The 25,857-nt window shown below is 35.2% G+C and overlaps 2 protein-coding genes across 13 annotated transcripts in view; both read right to left on the reverse strand.

Annotated features, from left to right (window-relative positions):
- Window positions 1-8,909: 8,909 nt before the first annotated feature.
- Window positions 8,910-25,857, reverse strand: part of PLSCR4 (phospholipid scramblase 4) — a 54,029-nt gene continuing 37,081 nt past the window's right edge. For 11 of the 12 annotated variants that reach the window (XM_039851609.1, XM_039851603.1, XM_039851605.1 and 8 more), the window contains 7 exons: window positions 22,694-22,929; window positions 19,833-19,875; window positions 18,855-19,081; window positions 13,369-13,530; window positions 11,866-12,024; window positions 10,802-10,875; window positions 8,912-10,279 (listed from right to left, as the gene is read on the reverse strand). In XM_039851609.1, the coding sequence (XP_039707543.1) occupies window positions 10,828-10,875; window positions 11,866-12,024; window positions 13,369-13,530; window positions 18,855-19,081; window positions 19,833-19,875; window positions 22,694-22,929 (875 nt within the window). In that variant the 3' untranslated portion in view covers window positions 8,912-10,279; window positions 10,802-10,827. Of the gene's footprint in view, window positions 10,280-10,801; window positions 10,876-11,865; window positions 12,025-13,368; window positions 13,531-18,854; window positions 19,082-19,832; window positions 19,876-22,693; window positions 22,930-25,857 lie in introns of all 12 variants that reach the window. The other variant, XM_039851611.1, reaches the window with a different exon arrangement.
- LOC120593723 (60S ribosomal protein L32-like) lies at window positions 24,629-25,229 on the reverse strand. The gene has a single exon (XM_039851612.1). The coding sequence runs from the start codon at window positions 25,102-25,104 to the stop codon at window positions 24,697-24,699; it is 408 nt and encodes a 135-aa protein (XP_039707546.1). The 5' UTR covers window positions 25,105-25,229; the 3' UTR covers window positions 24,629-24,696.

Here is a 25,857-nt window from a genome sequence, read left to right on the forward strand (position 1 = left end):
TAAAGAGACAGGAAGCCCTGTTAAATGTGATTTTCATGTAAGCAATAAACAATTTTTTGCATGTTGTCTCAAATATTGCATGGGACAATCTCTTATTATAAATTGATATTTGTAATTCAAATTCAACTAGGCATCCTGTATTTTATTTAGCAAACCTATTATTTTGGCTAAGACATGGATAAAAGCAAGAATGTTTATTTTATCAGCTTACATGCAAATTGGAGGAAAGTTTCCTGGAAGCTTTCAGGCAGTAACCTCTGTTCACAAACTTGGCTGCACATTAGATCATCTAAGGAACTCCAGATTCTGGTGCTGCTGCTCTGGAATCCAGCCAGGATGTGAGATTTTACAAAGCATTCCTGGTGATATTTTTGTGCAACCACGAGAAGTCAATGACTGATGTCCAATGGTTCTCACCCTGTACTACACAAAAGAAAGACCAAGGGACTTTTTAAAACTATGTATGCCGAGATCCCATCCCAGAGCAATTAAATCAGTGTATGGGGGCAGGTCCTCTACACTGCAGTTAAGGAAAAGCTCTCAATAAATTGAATGTTACTTCAAGGTTAGAAAGCCCTAAATTATAGCCAAAACGTGGCATCCTAGGGATGGCCGGTTACAGGAAACTTTAAAAAGTTTATCTTTAATTTTTTAATTATGAAATTAATATTAATTATAATGATTTCAAGCAATAAAGATGCATCTAAAACAAAGATGAACTTCTCCAATTCCACTTTCCAGAGGTATCTACTGTTAAAACCTTGATCTGTTTTTCTTATGCTAAGCATACAGGCAGTAGGAAAGAATAAGAAGCAAATGATATGTGTTAGTTATCTTTTTAAAAAGTTGTCACATTTTACTTTTAATTAAACAGAACTTCACCATGCATTTACATTAAGGAAATATTATATTTATTCCAGGCTTCACTGTGAGTCAGTGAAATCAGAAGCTATAAAATGTAAGGGAAAGAAGGTGAAAATAGACTTGAGGGGGCAAAACAGCTTCTACCACAAAACATTCTCCACTCCTGATATGTCCATGTAATGGCAGTGGTATTGGAGAACATTCCTGGACATTCTCTGTCTCCTCATTTACTTGCCTCAAGGAGCCGGGATGATTTACCCAGCTAGTGAGTTCGAAAGAAGGAACTGGGCATAAGTAGTTCAGTCCCTTCTTTTTCTGTCTTTGGAGAGGCAGCCTCTCTGCTAAGAGCACACATACCCAGCTCATTCATGAGGTAAGTTTTATGTGGGACAGCTTCCATCAGGGACACCTCTGTTTTTCCAGCTCTGCCTGAGACAGGGAGGGTAACTCTGATTCTACACTTTCTGTAAACCTTTTGCTAGCAGGGAACAGTGAATAATCCTAAAACAGCCTTATTAGGATAAAAATCATTTGTGTGTCCCTCCTTTGTCTGTCTTGCAATTGATTTCATTCATAAAGTAATCTATCAAAATGCTAGCATTATAAATATAGTTTCACTTTGAAAGTTACATGGATATCAGTGAAGAAAATAGAATGCACTGTCCCTGATTTCCATGTCCAAGCAGGACCTATGGCTATATCTCAAACAAGTGACATGTATGTGTCATAAACAGAAATGCACAAAGCCATAAAAAATAGGGAGAGGTATACAAACAAAGAACACAGAGGAAAAAAATTGAAATGTCCTAACTAGTAGAAAAAATAATAGGAAAGCAACTCAAGGGGATAAAATAGACACTTAGCATTGCCAGGAATAATCCTCATAGCTGACTCTCATCTCATCTGCCAGATCCCTGAATAAAATATTCCCACATCCTCAGCCATGTCATCTGTTTCTGTCATCTGTTGGGCCAATAGTCAGACTAGGTCACATCTATGCAAGAGTTGTATTCATTTGCTCATTAGCTGTATTTTCCTTGTTCTACTCAGGATAATGGATTGTCTTTATTTAACTGAAACTCCTTTTGAACCAACGACTACGTTTCTTCAAAGCAGAAAAATCTATCGAACAATGAATAGCGTTTTACTAAAAAAAACCCTAAATATACATATTTTAATAAAGAAATTAAACTCAGAAGTGAGTGGTGACTACAGAAGATATCATTGTATCAATGGTTGAATAAATAAAATAAACCTTTGTCATTCATGATGCAAACATTCTAAGTGTTTCTGTTGTTTTTTTGTCACATAGTAATTTAGTTTCTTTTTTACAGTTAGATGTCTGTAAAATTAGTCTGCTTTACTGAGATAAACTCTACAAGCATGTGCTTAAAATTGATTTAGAACATTAAAAAATTTGAAAGTGAGGTTTTAGTTTTTTTATTGCTTAAAATTCCAATGTTATGAAAGATAGTGCATTAAAATGTTTAAATCACTGATAAATTTCGGGTGTGGCAGAAGGAAATTGGAATAAAAAAAATGGAGATCTGTACTTTTCTGGTTCTACAACTAATTCTAGGTTTGACTTTGGATACAGGACCTGGGCCTCTCTTAATGTCTTCATTTGTATATTAGAATGTAGAGCAGACAGTCCTTAAAATCCTTTGATTCTACTCATTAAAACTTATAGATTAGTACCAATATATTCTTGGCTGAAAAATATTAGTATAGTTTACTAAAAAAAAAATTATGAACTGATGCTGCCCCCTATAGTAGACTGGTATGGGAGGGAGGGGCAGTGCTTCAAAACTAGATAAATATTTTGTCATCCTAATTGCTTCTCTCTGCTGTCCTCGAGGTGCCCATTCCTGCATATCAAGAGTTTCAAAAAGTATCTGATTTCTATCTGTCTGTTTTTATCTGGTATAATAAAAAAAATTAAAAACAAATAAATTAAGTTTAATGACTGTTGGCTAAGACAATTTGAGCAAAAATGTTTTAAAAACTGTTCAAGGAAATAATTGTTTCTGTAATTTCCCCAAATAAATTTATCTGAGTTTGGATTGCAAAAGAGCTGGCACCATTTTTAATGAATCTCATTTACTTTAAAACAATATTAGTAACATTAAACATACTTTAAGAGAATCTGGAATTCAATAATATGGTTATAGGATGATAATATGTCATCTCAAATATAAAATAAAAATTTAGTTATAAATTAGGTCTATCAAATAGTAATAATTTACAAGTTAAAAATTGTTTTAAATTTTATGCTTATGTTAAAGTATTATTTCCTGAATATTTCATAATAAAATTGTGTGCTGGAAAAAAAAAAAAGTAGATCATTTCTATTGCTGGCAATGTTGCAAACTAGATCATCTTAAAAACCTTTGCTATAGAACACTTAGAAAGTCTGGCTAAAGTATAACCAAAAGCTATTTGAATGCAAAGTATAGCTCCTAAGAGAGTAAGAGAATTTAGTAGTGGTCAAAACCAGTAACAATCTGAAATATCTAACTATTAAACACAGGCTGACACTTTCTTTGGCATCTCAGATAGGAAATACCAATCTTCTTTGGCAAGAGTCTTAGATTTCACCTACCAATATGAGGCAGGAGATGAGGCCTTGGGCAAGGTATACTATTGGAACAGACTACCAATAAAATGGAAGCCTTAAAGAGACACACTCCAGTGTATAAGATGAACTAGAAAAAAATTTCACCAACTGGCAATTAGAGAGCAAGAAAAAGCTTGACTATTTTGGCTTGTGCTAGAGGTAGAGAAAAAAATGTTTACTGAGAATTCTTAAGTCAGAATTGTCTCCATTGTTTTGGGGTTCGTATTTAAAATTCTTAGATGATTTGGGAAGCACCAAACTGAGAAATAACATAAAATGATCAGTTGGAAACAACCACTGGGATACCCACAAAAGCAAAAAACAAGCTTCTCAGAAAAGAGCATACCTTCAGACCAGACCTCCTCAGAGCATCATAGGCTTCCCAGTCATAATCCTATTTTTTTCTTTTATTAGCATTTATTTGCTGCTGAATTTACTACTGAGACCATAAATTTTTATTTCTTCAGTTTCTTATATCTTTTTCTTCTGTGCAACCTCCTCTTCCGTTTTAGGAACAACCTGCTCTTTTTCAGTGAGGATCGGCTCAGTGTGGCAGGGAGAGCTCATGTAGCGGTTCATCCTCCACAAGCTCTGTAAATTCTGTGTGGCATCTTGGGAATTTGTTCACCCGAATGTGCTCAACAACCAGCACAATCTACAACTAAACCCTTAAGTTCAGCATCACTCTCTGCATTTTTAAGCATGTGAAGCAAAAATTCAGCACTCTTTTTGGGCCACCAACCCTGTATCCACCCCCACTGTTTGGCCTGGTCACACGTACCAACTCCCCCACTGTAACGACAGAATGGCACACATTGCTGCTGTAAAGTGACGTCCCTCAGATACTTGGTGGTTTTTCGGATATGCATATCCTTGATGGCTTTGGCAGTTTCATGGGTGTTCTTAAAGTGAACATGAAGATGTGAACCTCTTGATTTGCATGATTTTGTGGGGTTTTCTGGGTCAATAGTGAACCATTTTCAGAGTCACCTCAGGCCGCTTACAAGAAAAGTCATAATCTTAAATTTGAGAACACATGAGTTAATATGTCAATATTTTACTCTATTTCTGTTTCCCTATAATTCTGTTAACACACAAAGAAATCTTATATCACACAGATGAAAGAAGCACAGAGGAAAGTGGTTTAAGGTGTAGTCTTAAGAGCCACCTTCAAATAATGGTTTTGTGGACATAAGCTAAGTGGGTTACTTTTTGTAAGATACCTAAATCTCTATTTACTCATCTGTAAAATGGGAATTATTACAGTAATCTATCTCATAGGGTTATGAGAATTGAATGAGTTAATATATGAAAATTCCTTAGAACCAGAATGGTGTCTACCTTACAGGAAGCATTAAAACTGTTATCATCATCATCATTGATCTTATAGGTAGTTGGTCACATTATACCATCTATCTCCTGATTAGGTTAGTTTTACTCCATCCATGCTGAGATGCATATCCATCTGGCCTGTTCCGCTCTCTCTTTCCCAAGAGCTTTCATATTTCTTACTTTATCCAACCCTTTGGTTTTCCTTTATTACAATTATAGCTGAAAGAAGAAAATCCTTAGCACTCCATCTCCTTCTTACTATTACCTCCTGATAAAGTTTGTCTCTTCCTTTGAAAAATGTTATTGATGGTTATCTCATGACATAGTTGTGAGAATTAATATACATTTTCAAACAAAATAATTTTTATTCTATGCAATAATTTTTTAGCTTTGTGCCGCAATTACATACTTACTTGCTTTACCCTTGCTGAGATAGAGGACTACTTTTTCATGTTTCCTTGAACATCTAGTACAGTGTCATACACATGTTATGCCTTTTTTCATTCATTCAACAAATAGTTGTTGGGCATCATAAATGCACCTCTCCTGGGTTCAGTGTTTACTGTAATAAACAACCAATCCCTACTTTGCTTGATGAAAATTTGCTAAACTAACTTAATTGTATTTACCATGCATTCAGCTTGCACACAAAACTGGAAAATGCATCTCATTCACCTCCAGCAGTGCCAGGAAATTTACCTGGGCATATAATAAAAACAGCCAGCCTAAACCGTCTGATTAAATAGAACAGAAATATATTATATAGCATCTGAGATGCTACTAGTGACATCGCCTCTACTGAATGTGCCAACATCCTATTGAACACGTCCATGTGGTCTTCAAAAACGTATATTTTGTGCATTTAAAAATCTGTCTCATTCATTAGCCTCGGAACCCAAGAGTAGCAATTATGTATTTTTCATCTTTGCATTTGCCTCTGCTTTCAGGAATAGCTTAAATGCCTCAATTTAGTGGATGTTCAATAAAATAATTATTGATAGCGTGAAATAGTGGAGAGGACAGTAAAATTTTTAACTAGCTCTTGTAACTAATATTTCAAAAATATATCCACAGACTATATTGTTTATTCATTAGGCAGATATTGAATGAATATCTGCCATGTACTATTACTAACCATGCTAAGTGTTATCATGTAGCATACATACTATGCTGCCTCGCTTTGACTATACCTGGAATGTAGCATTCTGTTTTTCTCTTCCTAAGATTTACAATTCAAGAGGCCTAGGGGCAAATGGGAAATGCATTCGGTGTAAGACAACCAAGTTATGAGAAAAGGTCCATTTTAAATATTAGCCATCGCTAGACAAAAAGCTGAATTTGGTATTAGTTTATTAAATCTAGACCCATGGGTTTTCCAAGTTAGCTTCTTTCAATATAAATTGAATTAAACCTTGAACACTGTGGGGGAAAGGACTAAAAAGTAGCCAGCTGTCCTAATACAGGCAGGGTTCTGTTTTCTGGAATCACTGCTTACTCTATACTTGAACTTAATTTCACATCTGTTGGTTAAAAATTCAGCTAGTAAATTAGTCTGGTAACCAGCTTCTTGTATAATTTCTGGGAAATATGGTCATTAAGACAAAATAGTTTTTAAATGTATCCTTCACTGATGTTATAAATTCTAGCAGCTTTCCTCCATGATATACTGGCATTAAAATCATACTTAAAATTTATGTGTTCTAAATAAGTAGATTAGAAATAAGCATTTATAAATAACACACACACATATCAGAAAGCTAGTTACTACTATGCAACACTACAGAAATGAATTTATTGTATTAATCTTATATAAGAAAGAACCTGATAATAAATTACTTCAAAAATCCCTTTGGATAAAAGTATTCTAAGACCGTCTTAGTGTATTTGGGCTGCTATAACAAAAATATCATAGAACTGGGTGGCTTATAAACAAAATAAATTTATTTCTCAGAGTCCTAGAAGTCCAGATCAAGGCCCTGGAAGATTCTGTCTGGTGAGAACCCACTTCCTGATTCACTGATGGCTGTCTTCTGTGTCCTCACATGGCAGAAGGCGCAAGAGAACCTCCCAAGTTCTCTTTGATAAAGGCACTAATCCCATTTTTAAGAGCTCTACTCTCACGATCTAATCACCTCTTAAAGGCCTCACCATTAAATACCATCAAATATTGGAGGTTAGATTTCAACATGAATTTTGGGTGACATTCAGTTTATAGCATCCCACCCTGGTCAGAACAAAATTCATGTTCTTCTCACATGCGAGATACACTCATTCCATCTTAATAGCCAAAAAGTCTTAACTTGTTCAAGCAACAACTCAAAAGTCTATGTCCAACATCTCATGTATATCATCTAAATCAAATATGGGCAATATCTGAGTTATGACTCACCCTGAGGCAAATTGCTCTCTAGCTGTAACTTGTGAAACCAAACAAATTAGATGCTTCCAAAATGCAATGGTGGGACAGGCACAAGATAAACATTCTCATTCCAAAAGGAAGAAATAGAAAAGAAGAAAGGAGTGATAAGCCTCAGAGGAGTCCAAAATTGAACAGAACAAATATTAAACATTAAGGCTCAAGAATAATCTTTGACTCAATGTTCTCTCTTCCAGGCCCACTGGGGTGGCCATATCACCCACAAGGCTAGGCAGAATGGCCCCAGTAGACTCTATGCTTGGGCCCTAGGACTCTTTAGGGCTAGACTTCTAAACCTGAGGTAATCCCAGGGAGTCTCAAGCTTTGAAATCTAGGTAGAGGTGGCCATGTTCCCTTGGACTATGCATTCTGCACTCCAGCAGTGAAGGGGTCACAGGGATACCACCAAAGTTTGCTGCCTGTGCCCACTGTAGAGGTGGCTGCTGAAGCCCATGCCACACCAGGGCCTGCCAGAGCCACATCTAGGGTGACAGAGGGCATGGCACCAGAGTGCAGAGAATGAAATCCCCATGTGAGGTAGAACCAGACCGTGGATAGAGGTTCCCACAGGTGCTGGTGGCCTCTCCTTTGAACTGCTGTGCCCATCAGGCCCTTGTACTGGGACCTGAAATGTGAGTGGCAGCTCTGCTGCTCACTGAATTGCTTTTGGGGTCATTCTTCTATTGTCTTGGAAAATGATGCTTGGCTTCCCTTGAGAATGCTGACCCACATTAATCTCCTTGGTCACATCTTTAGTGTTGTCATTTTTTACAATATGGATAGGCTAAGAAGTTTCCAAATCTTTAAATTCTGCTCCCTTCTCGCTTAACAATTCCATTTTCAAATCATTTCTCTCTGCTCCATTTTACTATAAACAGTCAGACGGAGCCAAATAACACCTTTAACACTTAGAACTCGCTACAGCTAAATATTGTTTCATTGCTTGCAAGTTCCACATTTCACAAAATACTAGAACATGAATACAATTCAGCCAAGTTCTTTGTTACTTTAAATGATAATTGTCTCTCCTCTAGTTTTCAATAACCTGTTTCTCATTTCCATCTGAGACCTCAACAGAATGGCTTTTACCATCCATTATTTCTAACATTCTGTTCAGGATTACTTAGGCATTCTCTAAGAAGATTGAGGCTTAAGCTACAGCTCTCCTTTCTTCTCTCTGAGCTCTCACCAGAATCATTTAAAATTCTGTTCATGGCAATCTAGGCTTTTTCTAGAATACACTTCGAAACTCTTCTAGTCTCTACCTGTTACTCAGTTCCAAAGCCACTTCCACATTTTTAGGTACTTGTTAAAGCAGTACCTTCCTTCTCAGCATAAATTTCTGTCTTAATCCTTTTGGGCTGCTGTAACAAAAATACCATTGACTAGATGGCTTAAACGACAAACTTTTCTTACAGTTTTGGATGTAGGAAAGTCCAAGATAAAGGCACTGGCAGATTATAAGGGCATTGTTCCAATTCATGAGAGCGCCATCCACATGAGCTATCATCTCCCAAAGGCCCCACCTCCAAATACTATCACATCGGGGTATTTCATAAACTTCGGGGGAATACAAATATAGTCTATAGCAAAGACTCAATCACAAGTCAAAAAATAAAACAGTATTATTTTACTATAAGCCATTTTATATTTATTTAAAAGCCAAAAACAATACAATGAAGCTTGAAAGTACACAAATTTCAGAGAAGAGCTTATTTTTAATCAATCTCACCAATTTTACATTGAGAAATATCATTAAGAAATATAGAAAATATAATATGAACTGTAGTATAAAAATACGACACATTACTGTTAAAGAAATAACTGTAAGAGACATGTTAATATCACAAAAACTTTAAACAAATTTAAAATGTCAAATGCTAAAAATGATTTTTTCTTAGTGTTAAGCAGTAGGTCTTGGAATGAGATGTAGGCTAGTAAAAATGAAAAGTTTAAAAATGAATAAATTTTCTAAATACTAATTGTCTGATTTTCTATAGAAAATGTCAGGCATTATTATAAGAAATAATATATACGTTTAAGACTGAAATTATATATAAAGTAATTACTATTTTAGAAAGCAGTAACTTTTACATAGTTTTTAAAAATCTAGTAGTCATGCATAAAAATGAACATTACAAGAAATTGAGTAAAACAACTTTTACCATGAAAGATGAATGTAATTAAAGTGAGGTACCTCTCTTTCATTCCAATAAGAACTGTGGGTAAAGGCCCTCATCTCAGAATATCCAAATCTAAGAGCACTCATGCTTTCTTTATTTAATAAGGAACAGAAGACTACATTCCATTCTATGTACTGTCTGTGTTCAAAGAACACAATCCATATCCAAATAGGAAACTAAAGTGCAACAGAAGCAAATGGATTTATCAGAGTATATTCACTAACACTTTGCTGCTATTAGTTAATATAAACAAATACAATTTATACTTTAACTATGCTGATCCAATACAAACAAGTTCAATTTATACATAAACTACTTTGATCCTATACAATCTGTACTGATAAGTTATAGATTCCAGATAAGATGCACATTCACTGTTTTATTTTCTTTGCATAAAGACAGATTTATCTATTATTTAAAAAGCAGCAAAGCAATATTAAGCAGTATCAGAATTTGTAGTTTTTGCTTTTACAAAGTGCTATACAGACTGTCGCATTTCAAAATTAAAAAAATAAAACATTGCAGCTCTTGCAATTAAAACAGCACAGTGATTATCAGGGGTCTTCTTGAAAGAAAAAACAGTTACCACCTCTGTGTCACATCAAACAAGATACAAAGGTTCAATAAGCAATCTTAGAGATTGGAGCAAATATATTTTGCATATAATGTATCTGTTACCAAGTGAGGTTAAATGTATTAAATGCAAGCTTTTAGAGGGGCATTGATGTCTCTAAGTTGCTATCAGATCCAGATTGGCTATGTCCCTAGTCACCTCTTTTCCTGATAGTCTGACCTTGTCTTCATATATAGGGCAGCTCTTGATTGTTCATGCTAGTGAATGAAGGAAGAGACATGGAAAACATACACCTTATGATTAAAAAAAAAAAAAAAAATTTAATACGATTAAATTTTCCATTGAAACTTTTATCAATTTTACAAAATGAAGCTTTGATATATGTGCAGAGGTGAAATTTTCCTTTCCAATAAAATATCTGTCTGCCTCCCTTTTGTTTTTAAATAGAAAAAGTGTCATTCTTTGTATCCTGAATTAAATTTGTCTTCGGCAATAGGATATGTTGATGGACATTATCTATTAATGTGAGAGTGCTGAGATTCATTTCCCCTATCTCATGTTCAAATGTTTTCAAGCTCATTGTATCTATATTTACTTGATTAATGAGCTATAGCTTTTTCAGGATGAACTCCTCATCTACCAAGTAGGCAAGTAGACACTCAATTGAAACACTTGTAAGTATTCTTAATCTCTCAGTCTACCTGTCCAAGCTAACACCCAATAAAAATAATCTGCAGAAGCAGATAAATATATTTGCAAATAATTGAGGGTTAACTGTAAGCCTAATTCAACTTTTCTAATATTTTTTTTTTTACCATAATTGCTGATTTGCTGTGTCCATCTATCTTGAGGAACGTTGTGGTGGAGATCTTTCAAAATACATGAAGTCCTAAAATTGCAAAAGTAATTATATATATATATGGAGAGAGAGAGAGAGTTATATGTATAAAAGTAGATAATTAAATGCAATGCACAAAGTATTATTCTGTATAACTTATCTGGCAACCCTCCTATTTCAGCTAAGAATAAATAAGTCTACAGAATCTCAGTCCGCTCCCACCTCCAATCCACAAGACTTAAACTGAATCAGAATTCGAATTTTAACAAGATTCCCCCAGGGATTCATATATGCAACAAAGTTTAAAAAGAACTGAAGAAAAAAAAAGAATAAATATAATAAATCTTTATAAAGTGAACCTAATATCAAGAGCATCAACTACAAACTTAAAATTGTTGGTAGCCAATAAACTTTCCATTTGGAGTATACTAATTAACTAAATTTTTATTATTAAAAGGAGGAACAATTGATAATCAATATTAAATATGTTAAATGTACTAATTATAATATGTTAATTAGGTTTTTAGGGTAAATATTGTCAATTTTATTTCTATGCTTTACTTATGAGTATTAACCATTAATTAGTCAGAAATATAGCAAAGGAATTGCACCTATTAAATCTAAGGGTGGTACAACACCAAGGAGTACACTAACAGAGAGGCAGTAAGGTAGAGAAAAAGAATATCAGTTTTAGAATTATTTTATTCCATTAAGAAGTCACAAGACAAGTATTTTTAAGTAGTGAAAATAATAACATGCAATGATGACAATTACATCCATTGGATGTCTAATATCTCCCATGCATTCTCCTGGCCTTTTTATTCATATGATAGTTAATATTCATAACTCTGAAAAAATATAAATATTTTATCTCCATTTTACAGAGGCTTGCAAGTGTTAAACACTATAAAACATGTAACTACTAAGTGGTAGAGACAGAAGTTGATCTAGTTTCAAAGCTTATTGCCTTTCTACTATTCTACACTACTACTCATCAGAGAGAATAATTCTCTCAGGATAAGTCAAAAACGAAAGACTTACAATGAGGAAGCAAGCTCCAAAAATCATGGCTTTCATCTTCACATCCAGGTCTAAAGGGAAGTGAATGTCAAAGTGGTCAGCATCACCCATTGTTGACATCAAACCATTCCACTTCCTAATAATATTGCCTATGTCGGATACACCATCGAGGGATTTGACCTAGAAAGATAAGAATTTGACTTCATGATAACTAAAAATATATATAATGCATGTTTTATCCTATTTACAAGCAGCTTACACTGAGATAGCATAAATATAGTGCAGGAAGTGAATATAGTAATAACATAATTTCAAATAGGAAATTAGGGCCAAGAAAGATTAACTATCTTGCAACCGATTAATAACTGAGCAGGAGTATATCTTATACTTCTCAAGCTGGTGTTCTTTCTTCATCAAGTGAGTTATTAGAGAGGTATGATTTGAACTGATCTGAAGTTCTGTAGTATAGTAGCAAAGGGAGGAATTGGGGATTGGGAGGTAATCTTCCACAGTAGCAAAAGCCATGAAGAATGGTTCTGTACACTTCACAAACTCCATATAAACAATTAAGTTTTTGTAGGCCAAACAAACCTATGCTGTCTTCTTAAATTATGCCAAGAACCTGAAGGACTTCAGCTTCTAAAAGGAAACTCTGGCACTTGCCAGAGTAAAATACTCGGATACTATCTTTTGGTGATCAGAATTATCCCACACATCCTGACCCTGAAATTTGGCTTATTTACATTTTCCATTTCTTTACATTGTCTTTTAAAAAATGATGTCATGGTGATATAAGGAAAGTTTATTTTGTGTCACAGGAAATACCCAAATGAGCAATTTTAGATGATGAGCCTTGCTGAATTGCAAGCAGTCAGAAAGGACTCTAAGAAGCTCAGGAAAAATGTCTAGGAATCTCCTTTGCCAGATTATAAGCAATCATTTTATATCCAAAGATAAAGGCAAAACAAAAAGATGTTTTTCTTTTTCCTGAGAAAATGTTATAACCTATTATGAGTTTTATCCATGTTTTATCAGTGTGGTCATATTTCTTGAGAACACAGATAAACTACTATCCTGCAAATAAGCAATTTTCAGAACTTCAGGGGTGTCTACATGTTCTGTGCTATTTTGAGGACGTTCATTATGCAGGACCTATTTTCTACTTTTGGAAATCTTTGATTAAAAAAATGGTTAATTAAATACAAGTAAGAATAAAATGAATAATGTCAGGTTATTTACTAGATTATGTCAGGCTATTTACTATCAGGTTTAATGTTTTAATAGTTTCTCTTATCTTTATCAAACATTGAAATCATAAAGAAGGAGCTCATATTTTGGAAAATATTAAGCAATCCACTATCAATAATTTGAAAAATCATTTGATGTCAACCAGTTAACTCTTTCTTCATACTACTATATTCATTCACATGAAAAAATCAATTAAAACGAAATTATTCTGAGGTATGTTAATACATGTAGCAAAAAAAAAAAATAGTTAAAAGCATTATTTTTACATTTGTTTACCTCAAAAACGGAATCTGAACCACAACCATAGGTTGAACATGGCCCACGCACTCGCATCACATTTTCTTTCTTCTCATTTTGAATGCTGTAAACAGCTCTGCACAGGTTCCAGTGTTCCATTACAAAGCCAATGGTGACACCAGGAGGACACTGTACCTCCAGCTACAAATGAAGCAGTGACAGAGAAGAGGATGCTACATACATACATATATAAATACACACAACTTAGATATGTTCTTAATTTGTTTAAGGACCGGGGAAATTATTACTGGGAAAGCCTTCCATTTTACTCAGGCTATTTCTTAGGCTTGCATTTCAGTGAACAGTCTTGACAGAAAATGTCATGCTTCTCTTAGGGACAAAATTACTACTTATTATATAATGGCCAGTTCTCCAAGCTCAGTGTTTCTCAGCTGTATACATATATATAGTATCTGCCTGGGTTTCTTTGAATCGACCACATAGAACTGGGGAACAAGAGTACCTAAACAAATATGCTAATGCTCCTGCTGCTTTCTGTGTTGTAATGAAGATCTTTGTCTCTGATATAGGTGTCTCAAGTCTTCTGGCACAGTATATAAAACAGTAACAAGCTAACTTCTTAAATTTAAATCTCGGACATGAAAATTATAATAGAAAACAAAAAAAGAGGCATTCTGAAAACTGTATATTGGGAAAAACAATAGAACATTTTGGGTATATAGAGCCATTTTAAAAGAGTTTTAAAATACTGCCCTCTACTCTCTTTTTAGCTAATTATCTTTACAATATTCCTTTGTGAAGAACTAAGATCTTTATATTGAATAATAACAAGTCACAAAATTAAATTATTTGGTAAAAGACCAATGAAAAGTTCTACTGGCAATTTTTCTGTGTCATACATACTTTCCTAAAAATTCTGAGTCCCATAGGTCTGTTCAGGGGCAAAACTACACAGCTTCATGAATTATCAGATCAAGATATTATTGTTCAAATAATAATAATAATATCCAGAAGATCAAGATGGAAAAGTAGGTAAATGTTGTACTTGTATTCTCCCAGGAGCATATAAAAATTACAATTAAACTACAAAACAACCATCATGAGAATCACTTAAAGTCTAGCTCAATAAAAGTCCTACAACTAAAGACATACTGAAATTGTCATTTCAAGACAGGTAGGAGAGGCAGAGACACATAATAGGTTGGTCCCACACTGGCATGTGATAAAAATCAGAAGGGCTATCTCAGCCGCAGAGATCCCCCTGAAAAGGCAAAGGATCCCAGCCCCAAAACAGGCTGCCCAGCCTAGGGTTCCAGTGTTAGGAAGTCCCCATGACTCCTTGCTGTGAAAACCAGCAAAGTCTGTGGCTGAGTGAGACAGAGGGCTGCTACAGTCCCAGGAGTTCCTCTTAAAGGGTCCACACATGAAATACCCACTGACGGACTCACTTGCTCTGAGCTCCAGAGCTGGGACAGCAGCTGGAAAGACAATAGGAACATACTGGGAGGAAATGAACTGTCTGTCTTCAGGGCAAGGGCTAGAAGAGCAGTGTTCTCACAGACAGAAGTGCTGGCAGAAGCCATTGTTCTTTTGTTGAGCCCTCCTCTCTCCAGGCCTGCCTCCATATCTCAGTCTCCTTCAATCTGGCTAATACTGGTCACCTGGCCATGGTGATTCACTGAGACCCCACCCACCCAACAAGCAGGCCCATTCAAGCCCCCTCCATACAGATGGCCAGTCTTGGATTATGCTGTGGATTTTCCTAAAATTTCTCACACTTTCACAAAACTCAAATAAGCAGATCTGGCCGTGGCATACCCCATACCTCTTGCTAAGCAGGCCTACGCCTGGCACTAGAGGCAGCTAGCCTTAGTTCACAGTTGTTCTCTCAAGGAATTCAAGCCCAGCAAGGGTAGCAACCATCTGGATTGCTTTATGGCTCAAGCCAGGTGGTCCTGGGCAGGGCACAGGCTGCAGCTAAACTTGGATAAACTTTGCCTGTGGCAGGGCCTCTTCCAGGAGGTCCAGGGGCTGGCACACCTCACCAGGTAGTTGGCTTCAGTCAGAACTGAAGCACCACTCTGCAGCCTCTAAGGATGACACGTCCAAAGGGCAGACTGGGCAGACACCAGAGCCCTGCTAAAGTGAATCTTGCTCTGTAGTGTCAGCGCCTGCACAGCAGCATCTTCACTGTAGCCATGGTCAGTCCTCACAACCAAGGGATTATTGTGCAAATAGCAACCAAGGCTCAACTACAACAGGAGGGTACACACAATCCACACCAGAGATTGCACCTGGCTCAGGTGACCAGGGAGACTGCACCACTGGGTCCCACCAGACATCTACTACATAAGGCCACTCTACCAAGACTGGGAGACATAGCAATCCTACCTAATACATAGAAACAAACACAGGAAGGCAGCCAAAATGAGGAGACAAAGAAACATGTCCCAAAGAAAGAACAGAACAAAGCTCCAGAAAAAGAACTAAATAAAATAGAGATAAGCAATCTACCAGATGCAGAGTTTAAAATACTGTTAGAAGGATGCTCAATGAATTTAGAATAAGAGTAGATGAATTCAATGAGAACTTCAACAAAAAGATAGAAAATATAAAAGTGGAGATAGGAAACATAAAAAAGAACAAGAAAGAATGAAGAATACAATAATTGAAATGAAAGACCCATTAGGAGGAATTAACAGTAGATTAGATGAAGCAGAGAATCAGATCAGTGATTGAGAAGACCAGGTAGCAGAAAACACCTAATGAGAACAGCAAGAAGAAAAAGAAATCCAAAAAATGAGGATAGTTTAAGGGTCCTCTGAGTCGAATGTACCAACATTTGCATTATAGGGGTATCAGAAGGAAAAGAAAAAGAGAGCAAGAAAATGGAAACCTATTTGAAGAAATAATGATGGAAACTTCTCTAATTTGGAGAAGGAAATAGACATACAAGCCCAGAAAGCACTGAGAGTACTAAACAAGATAAATCCAAAGAGGCCCACACCAAAACCCAGCAGAATTAAAATGCCAAAGGTGAATGACAAAGAGAGAATCTTAAAAGCAGCAAGAGAAAAGCAATTAGTTATCTAGAAGGGAGCTCCGTAAGACTTTCTCAACAGAAAGCTGATTTCTCAACAGAAAGCTGATTTCTCAGCAGAAGCTCTGCAGGCCAGAAGGGACTGGCAGGAAATATTCAAGTGATAAAAAGCAAGATTACTCTACCCAGAAAAACTATCGTTTAGATTGAAGGACAGATAAAGAGCTTCCTAAACAAGAAAAAGCTAAAGAGGTTCATCAGTATCAAGCCAGTATTACAAGAAATGTGAAAGGAACTTCTTTAAGGAAAAAAGGATAAAAAATATAAATAATAAAATGGCAACAACTGCACATCTATCAACAATTACTTTAAATGTAAATGGATTAAATGCTCCAATGAAAAGACAGAGTGTCTGAATGAATAAGAAAACAAGACCTTTACATATGTTGCCCAAAAGAGACTTACTTCATGTTGAAAGACACACACAGAATGAAAGTAAAGGGATAAAAAAATATTTCATGAAAATGGAAACAAACAAACAAAAATAACTGCTGGGGTAGCAATATTTATACCAAACAAAATAGACTTTAAAACAAAGCCTATAGCAAGAGACAAAACTGGACCCACTAATCCCACTTCTGGGGATTTAACCTAAGAAACCCAAAACACTACTTCAGAGAGACATGTGCATCCATATGCTCATTGCAGCATTATTTACAATAGCCAAAATATGGAAGCGACCTGGGTGTCCATCAATGGAGGCATAGATAAAGAAGAGGTGGTACATATATAAACCAAAATATTACTCAGCCATAAAAAAAAGAATAAAATCTTGCCATCTGCAACAACATGGATGGGCCTAGAGGGTTTATGCTAACTGGAGTAAGTTATAGAAAGACAAACGCCATATGATTTCACTATACGTGGAATTTAAAGAACAAAATAAACAAGCAGAACAGAAACAAACTCACAGATACAGAGAACATTTTGAGGGTTGCCAGATGGGAGGGTGTTGGACGGATGGGTGAACAAAGGGAAGGGATTAAGAAGTCCAAATTGGTAGTTACAAAATGGTCATGGGGATGTTAAGTATCGCATAAGGAATATAGACAATAATATTGTAATAACTATGTATGGTATCAGATGGATACTAGATTTATCGGTGTTATCACTTTGTAAGTTATACAAATGTGTAATCACTACGTTGTACACCTGAAACTAATATAAAATTGTATGTCAATTGTAATCGAAAAATAAAAATTATTTAAAAACAGATATTACTGTTCATATATATACAATCACAAATATACAAACATAAATTTGATACCTTCCTAAGACTGAGATCTCATATAAGTTTAGGGTTGAGATAAAAATCAAAACTGCATACAAATAAATTTTTTAAAGAATTCATATCATTCAGCCATAAAAAGGAATGAATTATTAATACATGTCACCATTTATATGAATCTTAGACAATTACACTGATTGAAAATAGCCAGTCCTAAAAGGTACCATACTATATGATTCTGTTTATATGACATTCTTGAAATGACAAAATTATGTGGATAGAGAACAGATTGAATTGTAGTGGTGAATACAGGAATCTACATAGTAGATAGAACTAAATATACACACATGAATATAAGTAAAATTGGAAAATCAGAAAAATATCTAGATAATGTTGTGAGACAAAAGTTCCATATATGGCCTAAAGCTGTAATATTGATTTGCTTTACTCTATCCTGGCTTCCCATAACCTTGAAGGCTGCTCTTAGAGGCTTTGATTTGCAAAGCCAAAGTCATAAATATGAAAAAAAAAATGCTTACTATACAAAAGAATCAAGGGTAAGAGGCAGAAATTCACCTCCAATATAAGGAAACACACACACACACACACACACACGCGCGCGCGCGTGCACACATGCATCCAGCCAATATCCATTGAGCACTACACCATCTGCCAGACACTGCATAGCAGTTCACATTTACTTCCAGTTCTAGCACTGTCACCTACCACATAACACCCTCATCAGGCATTTAATTTTTTTTCTTTATCTATATAGCAAGGTGTAGATTGTGATGGGTAGAGTAAAAGTAAAGTCCCTTACGAATCTAACAGTATATTTTTAAATTTAACATACTTTATCTGGGAACCCTCAGATAAATGTGACTATATTCTATGTGATAGATAAATTTCTAATTTACTATACAACTGATAGAATTGTGGTCAGTGAATAACTAATTTGTGCTTGACCAATCAATTAGCACTGGAGATCATGAACCCACAAGAGAAAAGCCCTTTGTAATTTTCCTTAGGTGAGGCAGTTTGGCTTCCTTCCTCCTCACTATCTTCTTTCTGACTGGCAGAGCCAGTGAAAATTTTCTTCTGTATAGTTTTTGAAAGAGCACAACCATGCTGTGGAGTTGGATCAGAAAGAAACTATGGAAACTTCCATTCTCTGACCTCTTGCCTGGTGGAGGGACAACAGAAGCAACAGCAGGTACATCTGAAGGGCCTCTGCATTGTCATTATTTCTCGGCCCATATAGTCCGTGACCCGTAGGACGAAGGGCCTTAGTGTCCGATAAGCATTCCTGGTAAAGTCATCTGTGTCTTCAGTTACAATGTAAACCATCTGGTCCAGGTTGTTTTTAATATCATACTTATTATTAGTTTCAAAATGTGTCATCACTAAAAATAAAATGAGAAAGCCATCTTAAATTAGAAGTAGTTAAAATGGGCCTTGAGAAGGGGAATAAGAGGTACAAACCTCCAGTTATTAAAAACAAAAAAAGTCATGGGGATGTAATGTACATCATAGGAAAAATAGTCAATATTATTGTAATAACTTTGTATGGTGACAGATGGTTACTAGTCATTCGGGTGAGCACACTATAGGGAATATAAATGTCAAATCATTATGCTGTATACCAGCAACTAATATAATATTGTATGTCAATTATAATAAAACTTTTTTAAGTCCTTTTAAAGGCTTAAAGCAAAATGGCTTTTTAAAAACTGTGATTTCTTTTCTTATTTCCAAAACAGGGAGCTGGACTAGAGCTCAGCAGATTTAGATTCTGCTTCCACCTCTGTCACTGATTTGACGACTTTGGTGCCCCTGGATAACTAATTTTGACCCTTGGCTCCTTTTTCTCATCCACAAAAAGTTAATACGGAGCAGTTGGGATGGGTGAAAGGTAGGACGGCTGACAAGATAAAATATAAATCCTTTTCAAGTCTAAGAACTTATATATAATGTATAAATAGGTAAAATTATATAAAATAATTCCCTTTCTTATTTTCTTGAAAAGAGGATATCCTGTTTTGTCCCGAATCACTAAAAAGTGATCAATATAAATAAATAAGGAACTAGATATTGGATAATGCAAATTTCCACCTTATTCAAATACTGCTGAATACTGCTGGGAATTATACATACTTTCCAGGGGCTCAAAATGCTGAAGAACGTGTATGTTGTCCAACTGTTGGGAGAGAACAAAGCAATTAGAGATAGAAATGACAGAATTAAATCAAATTGGCATTAGAAAAGAAACTGATGAGCTAGGTATTAAAATGTATCAACTGAAATCAAAATATCCTTTTGAAACTGAATGGAATATAATTTTTTTTTTATTTTACCAAAAATACCAATTTGAAATCAAGTGAAATTAGCCTATCTGCACCTGACTAGATGGTTATTAGTAGAGCTGTCTGGATAGGAAAACACTTTTTCATAGTTCTACTATAAAAGATTGAAACATTTATCTAAAATATCAGAAAATCGTTTAGTAACAGCATCTAGAAGAAGCTGGGTTAACATAGGTTATTTCTACTTAGTCCCTACTCACTGGTCTCTGACATGTCACCCACAGACTGGAGTTGCTCAGGAAGTTCAGGACAAATTAACACTGTCATAAAGCAATTTTCTCAGTGGCTTAGGGGAAGTGAATCAGCTAGAGTGTCCAATTTTATATTATTTGCCAGATACTTCTAAGAGATTAACATATCAACTTCTACTTACTTGAGCTACTAAAGGCCATGGCCTTCCCTAGGTGCACCCTTCAATAAAGGGAGGGTCTGAGAGGGCAGGAAGCATGTGAATAGGATTAAGACAAAGGACAGGAAACTTTCTGAGGTGGGATACCTTGAAACCGGAGGTTGAGAATATCATTAAATAAACTTTTACCTTAACTTTATTTAGGAATCACTCTAAAGAGAGACAGTTTAATGGACCCATTATCTGTTATACTTGAGAACATTCAAGCAGAAGAGAAAAAAAACCCCTGAGCCCGGAACACTGCCTGAAATGCTATATTTCACTAAATATTTGTTGAATACATTAATTAATGAAAAACACACAAATATGATAATAAAATTTCAAATAACTACACATGAATGTTTTGTGATTTGATTGCTTACTGTAGGGTACCAAGAGTACACACTCCTTCATTAAAACCTTTTTCTTGTATGAAAACACAATCAGGTGAGGGAGTCTAAACAAGTCTTAAAAAATATCAAAAGTGGCCACTGAAAAAAAAAACAATCGAGAATGTTAAAATTTAGAACTGAGAAGTAAAAATATTCCCTGCTTGGTAAAAGAATCCATTGCTGAGCAAAATATTCTAAAGAAATAATGCCCATTTATGTAGAAGTTTGCCGACTAATATTATGGCTGTTAAGGAGCAGCTCTCTAACTAGTGGAGTTACTGGACAAGCCAGTACTCTATAAATAATAAAATCTTACTACTTTGGATATTACAGAATCTTGACAGTCCTGACAAAGATTTATGTAATCTGCACATGAGATTACAAAAAAACTAGAATAAAGAATATGATAAAGGACATAACTGGCTCTGTGTCTTTTGCTCACATACAAGGTGTTCCAACTAATAACATCCACATAGTTATCATCCATTGGATGGGCCATGTGTGCCAAAAATATTAGGCACATTACAAACCTTATTCAAGGTTGTAGACTGAGGAAGGAGTAGAGTTTGGGATTAAAAACCAGGTTTGTTGGGCTCCAAACCTGTTTTGTTTCTTTTTCATTTTTTTAAACTCAAAACATTCCTGAAAGGGAAAGAATTCCAGAAATATGTTAAAGTAACTTCTGTCAGAGTAATAGAAGAAATTGAGAAAATTTTTTAACATTTAAATGAATAATATTAAAGCTATTCACTAAAAAAAAAAATGACTCAAGATCTTGGGTTTCCCAAAACGATTTGTTATTTATCACTGAGTATAAAAAATTTTCTAAACTTCATTAACTTATAAAGATTTTATAAGCTTCTAAAATAATATAGTTTACTTGAGCACTTTACATGAATGGCTGGCATTACATTTTGTTAATATGTCACTAAAACAAAATTTTGGGCTCATGTAAAATCCAGATTTTCCTGATCCAACTGTATTGACTTTCAAATATGAACACTATAACATTGTACCAATGGTTTTCAATGCAGATTAATAGGGTCTCTATCAGTACATAAAATTGAAGAGAAACATGTCAACTCCAAGGAATACTTGCTTGACTATACTGAAAACACATATATTGGCAAGTCCCTATTGTAATGTATTTCAACACTTCCTCTTTCGAGTATTTCCAATACTAGCTTTATCTTCTTTTCATTAAGCAATCTTTCTGAGTTTCTGACACAGGTTTTTAAACAATACTATTGGCATATCAACTTGGCATAATGTCCCAGTTTCTAAGCTGGGTGTTCTGGGAGCTCCAGAATGTCTATATTGATATAAATTAGGAAGTCACTGTGTTGTGGCAAGGGGTTCTCTGGAACTTAGTCTGGAGCAATACTTAGTAGGTCTCCTATTTTTATTTACAGTACATGTTTTGGAGGGTGACAGGCATGGATGATAAAAGCTATAGGTGATGAGAAAGGGCCATGGGCTAAGGCACTCAGTAATTCGCTCACTGTCCATTCTTCCGTTCTTTTTTATGTTACTTTTCTTGATGTTAACTCTACTTTTAAGCAAATGGCACCCCAATTAGAATCTTTCATAGTTTTTCTTACATTCATATTCCTATTTTTTAAACTGCCTTCAACAGGACATCCTGAATGTTTTAAAATTCAACATACATCCTTTACGAAAACCATACTCATCTCACCAAAAACATGCCTATACTCTTTGATCTCCCTTCACATTTCTGAAATTAGCACCGTCACTCCTACAGTCTCATAAACTAGACACCATCACTTTATCGACTCAATCCAGCTTTTTATCTCTTGTTGGATCCTCAATCACATTTCACTAGAAAATATGAATTGGATTTGTGTGGAGTACCTGGGTTAAGTATTCCAGACCAGGAGGGCAGTCCGGCATAAAAGTTGGTCCTGGCATCCATGTTATTGGAGCAGACTGATTTGGCACTGGGTATTTGCCAGGCTGGTACTGGATAGGATGGGTACCACCAGTTGGCTGGCACAAGGGGAAGGTACTGGGCTGCTGTGGACTATAGTATCCCATAGGCAAGCCTCCTGGATATCCTGCAGGTGGAAGGACAGCTGCTCCAGGGGGTCCTGTGTTCAAAAACAAAGTGTTATACATTATTAATACTACAATATGCTAAGTGAAAGAAACCAGATTTTTTTTTACATGAAGTTAGCATGACTTTTTACACGAAGATGATATAGAGCACATGGCATCCACTTAAAAATAACGAGATGTTCCAATTCTGAGTGTGTACCATGTATCAACAATGTACTGACCATATTACATATCAACTCATTTAGTCTTCTTAAACTTTATGAGATAATTATTCCTATTTCAGAGCTGACGAAATAAGGTTTGGAACATCAAGTAACATGTTCTCTATGCATTAGGTTCCTCCTCTGAAAATATAACATACCCACTTCATTAGGTTGTAGTGGAATTAGCACAGGGTTAACACACCATTAGCACTGTAAATTTTTGTTGTTTATTATTATTGTTTAAGGTCACAAAGGTAGTAAGGTCTACTTAACTTCAAAAGAGTGCTTTTAATGACTGCTATCCAATTTCAGAACAGTTTCATCCCCCATACCCATTAGCACTCATTCCTCATCTCCCTTCTCCAGCCCCTGGAAACAAATGTCTCTACAGATTTGCCTAATCTGGATATTTTAAATAAGTGAAATCATATAATATGAAGCCTTTGTGTCTGGTTTCTTTCACTTAGCATGTTTTCAAGGTTCATCCATGTCATAGCATGTATTAGTACTTCATTCCTTATTATGGCCAACTAATACTCCATTGTATGAATGTATCACATTTTAAGTGTCCATTAATCAGTTGATGGACATTTGGATTATTACTTTCTGGCTATTACAAATAACACTGCAGTGAACACTGGTGTGCATATATATTTTCAATTTTCTTAACTATACACCTAGGAGTGGAATTGACTGGGGCATGTGGTTAACTCCATGTTCAACTTTCTGCAGATTTGCCAAACTATTTTCCAAAGCGGCTTCACCATTTTATACTCCCACCAGAAGTGTATAAAGGTTCTAATTTCTCCACATCCTCATCAATACTTGTTATTGTCTTTTATTTTAGTTACTTTACTGAGTGTGAAGTGGTATTTTATTACAGTTTGAATTTGCATTTTCCTGATGACTAATGACATTGAGCATCATTTCATGTACTTTTGGACATTTGTATATCTTCTTTGAAGACATGTCTATTCAAATCCTTAGTCCACTTTAAAACTGGATCATTTGTCTTTTTCTTGTTGCATTGTAAGTGCTATTTATATACTTAGGATAAAAATTTCTCGCCAGATTATTTACAAATATATTCTCATTCAGTTGATTCTTTATTTTCTTTGTAGCATTCTTTGACACAAAAGTTTTTAATTTTTATTAAGTTCAATTTATCTATTTTTCTTTGGTTGATTGTGCTTTAGGTCTCATATCTAAGAAATCACTGCTTCATCCAAGGTTATACGTATACCTATATTTTATTCTGTAAATTTTACAGTTATCACTCTTACATGCAGGTTTTGACCCATTTTTAGTTTATTTTTGTATACGGTGTAATATGTATTGAAACTCATTCTTTTGAATATAATCAGTTATCTCAGTACTATTTTTTTAAAAAGACTATTCTCTCCCTAATGAATTGTTTTAGCACCTTTGTCAAAATTCAATTGGTCATAGACATTTGGGTTTATTTCCAGCCTCTGAATTCTATCCTATTGATCTACATGCCAGTCTTCATGCCAGTACTATATGGCCTTTTTCTTTTCTTTTTTTTTTTTGGCAGAATTTTATGGTTTATTAACAGAAACACAATGTGCACACAAGCTATTCATTTTCTTTGCTGCGCAGCTTGGCATTGGAATTGCTAACTCTGATGGTCAGCTGGGCTGCTCGTTCCACAATGGCTTTATGGTTCTTTGAGGAGATGTTGTGAGCAATCTCAGCACAGTAAGATTTGTTGCACATCAGCAGCACTTCAAGCTCCCTGACATTGTGGACCAGGAACATCCGAAATCCACTGGGCAGCATGTCCTTTGTTTTCTTGTCACTCCTATAACCAATGTTAGGCATTAAGTCATGGCCCTGGAATCTTCTATATACCCTACTGTCAATGTTCCTGAGTTTCCTCCAGTTACTCTTAATTTTGACATATTGGCCTGACTGGTGCCAGATAAACTTCTTGGTCCTCTTTTTGATGACCTTGGGCTTCACAAAAGTTCTGAGGGAGGCCATGATACAGAATAGGAGATGGCTGCCACCTCCATTGTCAGTGCCAAAGAAGAGAGTACTGTAAGGTTTTGGCTACTCTAGCTTTGTAGTAAGTTTGGAAATTGGGAAGTATGAATCTTCCAAATTTTCCCCCTTCTTAAGATTGTTTGGGCTATTCCAAGTCCTTTGCATTCCCACACATATTTGAAGATTAGCTTGCCAATTTTATTTTTCAAAAAAAGCATACTGGTAAATTAATAATTGTGTCAAAGCTGCAGACCAATTTGGGGGTATTGCCATCTAACAATATTTACTTTTCAAACCTATGAACATGGGATATCTTTCCATTTATTTAAGTCTTAATTCCTTTCAACAATAGTTTGTTTTCAGCATACATGTTTTTACACTTCTTTTATTACATTTATGCTAAGTATTTTATTCTTTTTTGATTTTATTATATGTAGAATTGTACTATTACTTTCTTTTGGATTGTTCATTTCTGGTGTATATATATATACCATTAGATTTTTGTATATTGATATTGTACCCTACTACACTGCTGAACTCATTTATTAATGTAGCTATGTGTGTATATGTGTGTATTCCTTAGGACTTTCTATATAAGATCATCTCATCTGCAGATATAGTTTTGCTTGTTTTTCCAATTTGAATAACTTTTATTTATTTTTCCTTACCTAATTACCCTGGCTAGAACCTCTAGTACAATGTAATGTCACATACCTGTATAGAGCAGGGACTGATATCTCCTGAAAAATG

Source organism: Pteropus medius, unplaced genomic scaffold (genome assembly GCF_902729225.1).
Source record: "Pteropus medius unplaced genomic scaffold, Ma_sr-lr_union100, whole genome shotgun sequence".
In the NCBI taxonomy this organism is placed as follows: Eukaryota; Metazoa; Chordata; class Mammalia; order Chiroptera; family Pteropodidae; genus Pteropus; species Pteropus medius.